The sequence below is a fragment of the Chiloscyllium plagiosum genome, chromosome 11, assembly GCF_004010195.1.
Source record: "Chiloscyllium plagiosum isolate BGI_BamShark_2017 chromosome 11, ASM401019v2, whole genome shotgun sequence".
NCBI lineage: Eukaryota > Metazoa > Chordata > Chondrichthyes > Orectolobiformes > Hemiscylliidae > Chiloscyllium > Chiloscyllium plagiosum.
The window spans coordinates 49,583,355-49,596,065 of record NC_057720.1 but is presented as its reverse complement, the minus strand read 5'-3'; the positions used below and the strand labels follow the sequence as shown (position 1 = coordinate 49,596,065).

The following is a 12,711-nucleotide window of genomic DNA, read 5'->3' as shown; positions in this document are numbered from 1 at the left end:
GAATGGCATGTGCCCGAAACGTCGAATCTTCTGTTCCCTAGATGCTGCCTGACCTGCTGTGCTGTTCCAGCAATAAAGTTTCAGCTTTGATCTCCAGCGTCTGCAGACCTCACTTTCTCCTAGTTCAAAGGGTAAGACTCCATTGGATCCAAGACAAGTTGGCAGGCTAGATCCAAAATTGGCTTTAAAAAAAGGAGGCAAAGAATGATGATGGAAGGTTGTTTTGTAATTGGAAGCCTTTGTTTTGTAATTGGAAGTCTATGACCAGTGTTGTCCAACAGAGATCAGTGTGGGGACCTTTGCTGTTGATTACTTACATTAATGATTTGGTTTTGAATGCAAAAGGTTTAATTATTAAGTTTGCAGATAACATGAAAATTAGTGGTATTGTTGATACTGGGGGGATTGTGTCGGGCTACAGTCTGATATCAGTCAGCTGGTAGACTAGGCAGAGCAATGGCAGATGGAATTTAATCCTGAAACGTGCGAGGTGATGTATTTTTGGAGGTCTATTAAGGGCAGTATGTACACAATGATTGGTAGTTCCTAGGGAGTAGTGACAAACAAAGGAACTTTGGTGTACAAGTCAATAGATCCCTAAAGGTATCAGCACATGTAGACAGAGTGGTGAAGAAGGCTTACTAGATGTTTTCCTGCATTAGCTGAGGTGTAGTATATTGGAGCAAGGAAGCTTCTTCAATGGCAGAAATATGTGAGATGTGACTGGATGCTGTGTGTGAAGGGAGACTGAGGTAGTCCTCATCTTCAGTAGTTAATTAACCTTTTGCAGGATAAACCTTTTATAACATTTCATGAATAATTTCACCATATTCTTCCTGACAAAAAATCTGATGATAGAAGAAGTAATATGAGGTCAATTTGAAAGAAAAGTTGCCCAGGACTTGGAAAAAAACTTCTGAAGGACAGGATTAATTGATACCTGGAAGGCAGGAATTGATCATTGATAATCAGCACGGAGTTGTTAGAGGGAGATCTTGTCTGACTAATTTAATGGAGATTTTTGAAAATGTGGTTGATGCGGTTTACATGGACAAGAGTAAGGCCTTTGACAAGGTCCCACATGGAAGGCTACTGACCTGCTGTGCTGTTCCAGCAATAAAGTTTCAGCTTTGATCTCCAGCGTCTGCAGACCTCACTTTCTCCTAGTTCAAAGGGTAAGACTCCATTGGATCCAAGACAAGTTGGCAGGCTAGATCCAAAATTGGCTTTAAAAAAAGGAGGCAAAGAATGATGATGGAAGGTTGTTTTGTAATTGGAAGCCTTTGTTTTGTAATTGGAAGTCTATGACCAGTGTTGTCCAACAGAGATCAGTGTGGGGACCTTTGCTGTTGATTACTTACATTAATGATTTGGTTTTGAATGCAAAAGGTTTAATTATTAAGTTTGCAGATAACATGAAAATTAGTGGTATTGTTGATACTGGGGGGATTGTGTCGGGCTACAGTCTGATATCAGTCAGCTGGTAGACTAGGCAGAGCAATGGCAGATGGAATTTAATCCTGAAACGTGCGAGGTGATGTATTTTTGGAGGTCTATTAAGGGCAGTATGTACACAATGATTGGTAGTTCCTAGGGAGTAGTGACAAACAAAGGAACTTTGGTGTACAAGTCAATAGATCCCTAAAGGTATCAGCACATGTAGACAGAGTGGTGAAGAAGGCTTACTAGATGTTTTCCTGCATTAGCTGAGGTGTAGTATATTGGAGCAAGGAAGCTTCTTCAATGGCAGAAATATGTGAGATGTGACTGGATGCTGTGTGTGAAGGGAGACTGAGGTAGTCCTCATCTTCAGTAGTTAATTAACCTTTTGCAGGATAAACCTTTTATAACATTCCATGAGTAACTTATACTATATTCTTCCTAACAAAAAAAATCTGATGATGGAAGCACTAATATGAGGTCAATTCGAAAAAATTGTCCAGGACAGTTGCCCAAAAATATCAGCTGTTTTGTTGTTGCTCCAGGGCATGATGTTAACTATTTGAGGAAATAGAATATAGACCAGTAGAGCACAGTACAGGCCCTTTGGCCCACCGAGCATTTACCTACAACCTAGCCTACACACCCCTCAATTTACTGCCGTCCATGTGCTTGTCCAGCAGTCGTATAAATGTCCCTAATTTCTTTGTCTCTATTACCACCGCTGGCAGTGCATTCCACACACCCACCACACTCTGCGTAAAGAACCTACCTCTGACATCTCCCCTATACCTTCCTCCAATCACCTTAAAATTATGACCCCTCCATAACAGCCATTTCTGCCCAGGGGAAAAGTCTCTGGCTATCTACTCTATCTATGCCTCTCATTACCTTGTACACCTCTATCAAGCCACCTCTCTTTTTTCTTCTCTCCAGTGTGAAAAGCTCTAGCTCACTCAACCTCTCTTCATAAGACATGCTGTCCAATCCAGGCAGCATCCTGGTAAATCTCTGCACTCTCCCTAAAACATCTATATCTTTCCTATAATGAGGCAACCAGACTGGACACAATATTCCAAGTGTCGTCTAACCAGGGTTTTATAGAGCTGCAGCAAAACCTCGTGGCTCTTAAACTCAATCCCCCTGCTCATGAAAGCTAAAACACCATACGCCTTCTTTACAGCCCGATCAACTTGGGTGGCAACTTTGAGGGACTTATGTACGTGGAACTCAAGATCTGGCTGTTCCTCCACACTGCCAGAATCCTGTACCTACTGTTAGGATCTTTGTCATGGCGACCTTGCTGAAAGGAGGAACATATATGGGTATTGTTGGGAGATGGAATCTTCAATACTAGCTTGGCATTTTTCACAGTTGAGACTGTATTGTTTGGAGATAAATTTATTGATCTTGTCCTTCCATTTAAGAGGCCACAAACATTGAATCAGATTTAATACAGCAACTCCTGCTCTGAGCCCAGTTCCCTGTTGAGACTGAGTGACTAGTAAACTTTGTCATTTATGTGTTTCCTTTATTATCTTGGGGGAGCATGTTATTAAAGGAAATTAGAGCACTCCTTTACTACGTCAATCAGAATCACCATTTCCAAGAGATTTCTACTGAAATAGTGAATCGGTATAATGATCTCTACTTTTCACATCAGTGACTTGCTAATTTTTTGTGTTTTTTTATATTTCCATGAATTAGTTTGCAGCTGATATCCGAATTTAGCACCAATAAGACGTAAGAAATTATCAGACAGATCTCACATAGGACTCTTGTAGTTAGTAAATAAAATTTCTTTGGCAGTTAAAGACATCCTCCACTCTCAGTGCCTTAAAATACTGGGCAAGGGATCTTGTGACATAGTTGCACTGTCTGTATCTCTGAGCTGTGTGGCCTGGATTCAAGTCCCATGTGCTCCAGAATTACTGTGCGCAATGACAGCTCTGAATGAGTTGATTAGGAAATATATAGAACATTGGGCACTGATAGGCAGACTAGAATATGAAGGCCATTTTTGAAAGGGCACGAAATGGTGGGAAGGAAATCGCTGATGATTGGCACATCAATAGGGGGAGTCCTGTGCACCCTATTTACATATTCCCCCACCCATCTATCACCATGTTGCACAGCACGTGCACCTATCCAGTCTGTCATTTAAAAAGCATATGCAATATGATTAATTGGATCAAAAAGGTAACATAGATTGTTACTCAAATGCTATTTTGTAAATGTTACTGATTTCAAAATATAGTTACCTTAAGTTTACGGAAAAATATTGTTAAGTTAAACTTGCTATTACTGTGTATAAAAATAAGTTCACTGTTATTTGTGTACAGGTGGCATGCATGCTAGTGCATGTTTAATCTGTGTTTTCAGACTGATTATTAAATAACAGATTCAGAATCAAACTTCATCTTTCAAAAGTCTATTTTGTAATATGGTATTTCCATTTTAAACATATATTGTTGCCAATTTGGCCTAACAAAACTCAAAAAACGCGAAGCGCAGATTTCCCTGGTTTTGCTTTGCTCGATTATAGATGTGGCTGTATTCATCTATGTTATTCAAAATATGGTTTTGGATTTGCTTTTCTAAGGCAGGGATGAAATGATTGGAAAGTTAGTTTCATTGCCAAAAAATAATTGCTACTCGACAATGTGTCGTGATATTTGGAATGCAGCTTCTGTTTCTTGACATATTGTGGGAATCATGTTATTGAAAGTTGTGTTATGCTGTGGTTTTGATGATTTTCTGCTTCACATAATGCAGGCATAAACAACAGGAATGTTATCATGTGGATGGATCACAGAGCAGTTGATCAAGCAGACCGCATAAATCAAACAAAACACCATGTGCTAAAGTATGTAGGTGGAGTAATGTCTCCAGAAATGCAGCCACCTAAACTTATGTGGTTAAAAGAAGTAAGTCTTTTTTTAAATCTCTTTACTACAAATAAGAGGTATTGAAAGCAATGCTAAGCAGAAAAAAAAATTTGCAAGTGTATCTGTTTTTGCATTTTTATCTTCTTTACAACTGTTATTAAAGAAATATCCCAGGAGAATATGGAACTGAGGTTATTACTCTATATCAGCACTATGTAAGTTAATGTATAAGTATAATTTTCAACTAAACGTCGAATGGAATAAATCTGGCAAAAAGGCGAATTCTACAGGAATATAAAACAGAGTGCCGACATCTACAAGTGTGCTTCACAGAGAAAGCTTATGAGGTTGATTTGGAGTTAACAGATTAAAATTCTCCAAACATCATCTTATTGTGTGAGCTCGATAGCTATATGCCTTTCTATCTAAAATCACTATTGTTATATTTGTCTTTTGTGCTGAAATCAAAACTATTTTCAGTTCCAGACATTTGTGTCAAAGCCCAAACTTCACTCCCAAGATAAAAGATGGGTGTGGAAAATCTGACAAAGGTGGGATACCTGATGAGACACAAGGTCACTGGTTCATGTTTCTAATTCCAGTTACTGGAAATTTGCAAAATGGGTTGGTTGAGGACAGAAAATTCCCATAATAGGAAGTTCCTTATCCCAAGCCTCTAATACACCTTCAAAATAGGTATAAGCCTGAATCTGGCTCACAAATCAATGGAGCGGCAAAAGAGAGGCACACTTAGTGGTTTAAGCCTAGGTTCTGGCTTCAAGTCTACATTGTAAAGCTGATAGATTGACAACTAATCACTCATTTGCAGATGAAGCTAATTGTACAGGAAAGACCATTTTTCAGTAAGTAAATGACCAACTCATGTCACTTTTCCCATTGCCTACATTTGGCAAAAGCTCAAGATACCTACATTCTCATGTGTGCACTCACATGTGGCTCTGAACTGAGATATCACTGTAGAATCTGGAGTAGAAGACCCTTGATCATCGCACCATGAAGTGGGGTTGATAATATTGTTCCTATTCCAGACAGTAGGACAGCTGAGGACTCCCAAAAACACTATGATTTCAAATAGAAATTGGTTTAATTAGTCTCGTGGTACAATTTTGGTACAGTTTTTCTTATAGGTTTATAAATTGTTCCAAAAAAAAGGCTAAGAGGAGAAGTGGGACTGATTATGGACCAAAAAGAGGATTTATGTTTGAAAGCAAGGGGTGTGGATGAGGTAATAAATTAATACTCTTTTTAAAAATCTGTCTTTTACAAAGGAAGAAAATACGGCCAACTCATGGTGAAAGAAGAGGTCTGTCAGACTATTGGAGGATTTAAGGTTGATAAGGAAATAGACTATATATACTAAAAGTTAATAATGGACAAGGACCATTATTATGCAGCCAAAGTCACTTTTTTCTTTTTTTTCTTCTTGGGATATGGGCATCATTGGCTAGCACAGCATTTATTGTCTATCTCAAATGGCTGTGGAGAAGCTCATGGTGAACAAAGTGAGAGTGGAAATTGCTTGGCATTGTCCATATTTTTCTAATCATCCTTTAACTCAGGACTGGTGTAAATACAAATAATTGAGTCTTGTTCAGAACAAGGGTGTCAGACCAACTGCTTTAAGCCAGTCAGATTAACTTGGATGGTGGGGAACACTTTGGAAAAAATAATTCAGGACAAAAGCAAGTTAATGAAAGAAGGCCAGCTTGAATTTGTTAATGAAAAAAAAATGTTTCACAAACATCTTGAGGTTTTAAATAAGATAGAGAAGGTTGATTAGGGCAATGGTGTTGATATGGTGAATATGAAAATCCAAACATCTGATAAAAAGATTTTGAGTAATGTTAAAGCTCTTGGAATAAAAGAGACAGTAGCAAAATAGATACAAGATTGGCTGAATGGCAGGAAGCAAGGAGTAGTGGTGAATATTGCTTATCAGACTAAAGGACAGTGCAAAGTAGAGATCCCCAGGAATGAGTGTTAGGACCCCTCTTTCCTGATATATGCTAATAATCTAGATCTTGATATATAGGGCAAAACTTCAAAATATGTGGGTGATACAAAACTTGGAAGTATTATGAACCATGATGAGTATACTTTAGAACTTCAAAGAACATTAATAGCTGGTGGAATGAATAAAAGGTTGATGAAATTTATTGTGGAGGAGTGTGAAGTGATACATTTTGGCAGAGAGAATGCACAGGGATAATATAGAATGAAGTGTACAAATTTAAATCAACGGTCTGAGTCTATATACAGTAAATCCTCTTTATCCAAAAATCAAGACTTGCCAATTTGACTATCTGTGCCAAAAAATGAAAACAAAATTCAACATCTGAGGACAAAACTCACTTATCTGCAATTTATAACCTATTTTTAACCTAATTTGAAACGAGGTCAGCACTCACGAATTTCATCACTCACGGGGTTTCTCAGGAATGAAACCCTTGGGGTTATGCAGGAATGATTATATGCATAAATCATTGAAGATGACAAAACTTTGGGACTTTGATCAGATGGGACAATGGGCCGAGGAGTTAATTTAGATAAATGTGAGATATTGCATCTTGGTAAGGCAAACCAGAGTATGAATTATACAATTAATGATGGGGCACTGGGAATTGTTGCCGATCAAAGAGATAGAGTGCAGATGTATAGTTCCTTAAAAGTGGAATTGCAGGTAGACAGGATGGTGAAGAAGGCATTTGACATGCTTGCCTTCATTGGTCAGAACATTGAGTATAGGAGTTGTAGGAGTTGGGGTGTCATGTTGCAACTGTACGGGACTTTGGTGAGGCCACGTTTAGAATACTACGTACAACTCTGGCCGGCTTTGCATAGGAAAGCTGTTGTTAAAATTGAGAAAGTGAAGATAAGGTTTTGAAGACTGTTGCTAGGACTTGAGGGTTTGAGTTTTAGGGAGAGGCTGAATATGCTAGGGATTTTTTTTCTGGAGTGTTGGAGGCTGAGGGGTGACCTTATAGAGGTTTATTAAATCATGAGCGGCATGGATAGGGTGAATAGCCAATTAGCCAATGTTTTGTTCCTAGAGTGGGACAGTCCAAAACTAGAGGGCTTAGGTTTAAGGTGAGAGGGGAAAAATTTAAAAAGGACCTGAGGAGTAACTGAGGGTGGTGTGTGTATCGAACAAGCTGCCAGAAGAAGTAGGGGAGGCAGGTATAATTAAAACATTTAAAAGGCATATGGGTGGGTACATGAAATGAAAGGGTTTCGAGGGACATGGGCCAAATGCTGACAAATTGGACTAGGTCAGTTGGACTGAAGGTCTGTTTCCTTATGGTATGACTCTAAGTTGATTGAATAATTAATTGACTGTACACATCCTGGGATTTAGTAAAAGAAGCATAGAGTAAAAAAGCAATAAAATTATGTTAAACCTATGTAAAATATTAGTTCTGGACATCACACATTGGAAAGTTAATGCTTTCACAAGATTGATTTCAGAGATGAATAACTTTAGTTGTATGGAAATATAAGAGATATTGGCTTGTTCTTCTGGAGTGGAGAAGCTTGAGAGGAAATTTGATAGAGATATTCAAAATCATGAGGCTCCTTGATGGAAAGATCAAGAATCATACGGCACATATTTAACATTCTGTAGATGGCAACATATAAATCAATTTGATGTATATGATGACCCCATTTTCCAGCTCTGAGAATTGTGTTTGTGCATTTATTGGGAGCATAGGTCTTCCAACCTAGACATGCTAGACTTGGATTCATATTCAACCTCAGTTTTTCTATCTATAAATGCACGTTTTATTTACAATATAACTGTGCAGAAGGGCTGGAGCAGGGATATGCGTTACGAAGATGCATGAGAGTTTAAGACATAGCTACATCGAAAAGACTGCATGGTAAGCAACAAACAGAGCTTGTCTGCTTCTTTCAAGAGCAAATTAAGTAAGAAGCTGGATTCAAGTTAAAAGTTGGAACATTTGTTAACTTGTCAAACAACAATACTGTACTGAGGAAATCTTATGTTTGTGACAAACTAATGTTAGAATGAAAGATGTTCAAAATGCACCATGGTCTGAACTTAAATGATTCCTGGAAAATTGTCAGAATGGTTTCATTGTCTTAATCATAATACAGTGTCATAATACAGAAATGCAATGTGTTTAAGTGCATTTAAGTAGATCAAATGAAATGCTGAATCCAGCAAAGCTTTCAGATCAATAGCTATTTGGTATAGCTGCCTAAGGAAAAGAATTCTAATGTTGTGGCAGAACAAGAATGCTCAGAGTCCATGATAAGATGCCAGTGACAAAATGACTACTTTCCAGCAGTTCATTGACAGAGAGCAGCAAAACCGTGAGCACCATTATATCGTAATATCAAATGTCCATGAATTTCAATATAATCAGCATCCAGGTTGTGGAGAAGAAATATTCAAAAACAATTCTAATGAAAGTTATATAACCTGAGAAGATAGGTTCACAGTGGTTCTAATCTGTCTGGCTGGTGGAACAAGCTCAAAATATTTTGTAATTTCCAAACATTAAACAAAGTTGAATGTCAAAATCCCTTGGGTAGTTGTTTGTCCAAGTTCATGGCACTGGTTGAATGGATGAGGATAGAGTGAAGTTATAAGGTGGTAATGTGTGGAATAGTTATCTTGGCTATGTGAAGAATGCAGCTTATTAGTGTGGGATATTTTCAGATACTGTGACTGACTAAATCAAGAGATGCCTGCAGATAAATTGCAGCAAAGTTGTAGTTACAAGATTGTGTCTGAAAAATGTGTTGCTGGAAAAGCGCAGCAGGTCAGGCAGCATCCAAGGAGCAGGAGAATTGACGTTTCGGGCATAAGCCCTTCTTCAGCTTATGCCCGAAACGTCGATTCTCCTTCTCCTTGGCTGCTGCCTGACCTGCTGCACTTTTCCAGCAACACATTTTTCAGCTCTGATCTCCAGCATCTGCAGTCCTCACTTTCTCCTAGTTACAAGATTGTGTCTCAACCTTGGCTGTGTGACTCAACTAGCTGTTCATTGAATATGTTCACACTGAATAGAGTATGTGGATGGTTAACAGTGGAAGAAAAAGATGGAAAAAGGAAATCTGTGCTTTCCAAATTGATGTGTTATGTGATTTTGTCATCAAGTCATTGAATGCAATTAAGATAAAAACAATGAGATTATTCAAAATTGCAGACAATCTAATTCATTGAGATGGAGAGAAAGATGTTATATTGTTGAGAGATGATTCTGAAACTGAAAAAGACTTAACTGATCAAGAGTAAGTTCCTTAAGATGATGCCATTGTTATCTTATGTGTGAGAATGAATTCAATTAAATCCAAAAATAATTAATTTCTTAGGTTTAAAACTTCTTTTTATCAATAATGGTATGTTTTGTATAATTAATTTATTCAATTAATAGTCCTACATTAATTTATACGAATTACTCATTCTTGCCTTTGTTATTGCTCAACTTGACTATTGCAATGAAATCTTGGTCAGCTTCCCTGCAACTTTGCTGTCCATATCCTTGCACCAAGTCTCATGCACTTACCACCCTGTGTTTACTAATCTATAACCCTGTGTTCACTAGCTTACATTGAGCCTTGGTCAAACATTTTCCTACTTTTAAAATTCTTATTCTTCTTTTCAAATCCTTCCTTGACTTCACAACCTCCGTCTCTGTAATCAGCAGCCCCAACATCTTCTAACATATTTGCGCTCCTCTAATCCTGGACTCTTGAGCATCCCTGGTTTTATTCACTCCACAATTACTTGCCATACTTTGAACTGCTCAGACACTTAGCTCTGTAGTTCCCTTTCAGTATCAACCTAAACCACTCTGTCTCTTTATCTTTTTGCTCCTTTTAAGATGCTTCTTGAAGTCACTCTTTTTAACCAAGCATTTGGCCATCTGCCCTGTTTACCATCTTACTTGGCGCAGATTCTAATTTTACTTTGTAATGCTAATGTAAAGTCTGACAACTTCAATCCAGAAGTAGTCCAGCAAGTAACATCTGCAATCTCTTTAAAATACATATTTTTTTAAAGAATGTTTGAAGAAGATTTTTAAAAATTTGCATCAATTGTAAAGGGATCACTTGTAATGTTCTTGGATAATGTGAAATACTGATCCATATCACCTGGTGAATCTCTACCTGGAAGCATTACCAACTGGAAGGAGGTAACATAGGAAAGAACATGTGGCTGGCAGACGCAAAGGAGACCTGGAGTTAGAAGGTGATCAGCACAAAGATGCAGCAGTTCTATGAGCCACTGAGTGAGCAGATTAATAAGTTCTAAACCTGGAAGGCTGTGTGAATAGCTCAGAGATATTAAAGAGCTGTATGTTTTACCAGAAATGACCAAACTATGAAATGGTCTGTTAATGGTTGATATAAAAAGCTACACCATCGGCACTCTTATGACCCAAGGGAGAAAGAGTTTATAGAAATGTGCACTATTGATGATAATTGTCATAAAAATATGAAGATTTTTGTCAGATATGACTCCCTACCTACCAATCACAAATAAAGAATAGCTTGTTCTGGAATTGTGCAGCTATGTAATGCCATACATGCTGAAGGGGAATGCTTGTGCTTGTGTAAGATGTATCTTTGTTATATTGAACAATTTGAAGCAAAATTTACTCTTTTTTTTATTCAAAGTTTAATTGTCTGTTAACTAATGTTTGGTTTACTGATTCATGTAAAAGTAAAAGTTATAAAATGTGAAATCTTGCTGGTACATTTTCATTTGCATGTCATTCAGTAAATTTGGTTATTTTGGTTTATGGCTTCTCCCTAAGGTTATAATGAAAGTACGCTAAGATATTAAAAGTGATACCTAAGAACAAAGAAAATTTACAGCTCAGGAATAGGCCCTTCAGCCCTCCAATCCTGAGCCGATCCAAACCTACTGTCTAAACGTGTCGGTCAATTCCTAAGCATCTGTATCCCTCTGTTCCCCACCTACTCATGCATCTGTTCAGATGCATCTTAAATGAATTTACCGTGCCTGTCTCTACCAATGCGTTCCAGGCACCCACCACCCTCTGAGTCAAGTACTTGCTGCGTGTATCCCCTTTAAACTTTTCACTTCTCATCTTGAAAGCTTGACCTCTCGTTATTGAATCCTTCACCCTGGGATAAAGCTTATCTCTATCTACCCTGTCTATATCCTTCATGATTTTGTAAATCTCCATCAGGTCCTCCCTCAATCTCCTTTTTTATAATAAAAACAAACCTAACCTACTCAACTTCTCTTCATAGCTAGCACCTTCCATACCAGGCAACATCCTTGTAAACATTCTCTGCACCCTCTCCAAAGCGTCCACCCTCCTTTTGGTAATGTGGCGACCAGAACTGTACACAGTATTCTAAATGTGGTCGAACCAATGTCTTGTACAATTTTAGCATGACATGCCAGCTGTTATACTCAATACTCTGTCTGATGAAGGCAAGCATACCGTATGCCTTCTTGACCACTCTATCCACCTATGCAGCAATCTTCAGGTTACAATGGACCTGCACGCCCAGATCTCTCTGCTAATCAACTTTTCCCAAGGCTCTTACTTTTACAGTATAATTCGCTCTCGAATTAGTCTTGCCTAAATGCATCAACTCACATTTGTCTGGATTGAAAACCATCTGCCACTTTTCCGCCCAACTCTCCAGTCTATCTATATTCTCCTGTATTCTCTGACAGTCACTTATGCATTCTGCTACTCCACCAATCCTCGTGTCATCTGCAAACTTGCTGATCATACCAATAGTGCCCTCTTCCAGATCATTTATGTATATCACAAACAACAGTGGCCCCAGCACTGATCCCTGTGGAACACCACTGGTCACCCTTCTCCATTTCGAGAAACTCCCTTCAACTCCTCCTCTCTGTCTCCTGTTTCTCAACCAGTTCTTTATCCACCTAGCGAGAACACCCTACACACTATGTGACTTCACTTTCTCTATTAGTTTACCATGGGGAACTTTATCAAATACTTTACTAAAGTCCATGTATATGACATCAACATTTCTTCATCTATCAACTTGGTCTCTTCCTCAAAGAACTCTATTAAGTTGGTAAGGCACGATCTCCCTCACACAAAACCATGTTGCCTATCACTGATAAGCCCATTATTTTCTAAATATAAATAGATCCTATCCCTCAGTACCTTCTTCAGCAACTTTCTCACCACTGGCGATAGGCTCGCTGGTCTGTAGTTATCCGAAATATTCCTACTACCCTTCTTATATAGGGGGACAACATGAGACAACCTTCCAGTCCTCTGGCACCATATCTGTGTTTAAGGATGACACAAAGATATCTGTCAGGGCCCCAGCTATTTCCTCTCTCGCCTCCCTCAGCAACCTGGTATAGATT

At 38.4% G+C, this 12,711-nt stretch overlaps 1 protein-coding gene across 2 annotated transcripts in view; it reads left to right on the top strand.

Moving 5' to 3' along the window:
- The window catches only part of fggy (FGGY carbohydrate kinase domain containing), a 372,017-nt gene that overhangs the window by 66,082 nt on the left and 293,224 nt on the right, over positions 1-12,711 (top strand). For both annotated transcript variants that reach the window (XM_043699282.1, XM_043699283.1), the window contains exon 5: positions 4,216-4,367. In XM_043699282.1, coding sequence (XP_043555217.1) covers positions 4,216-4,367 — 152 coding nt within the window. The remainder of the gene's footprint in view (positions 1-4,215; positions 4,368-12,711) is intronic.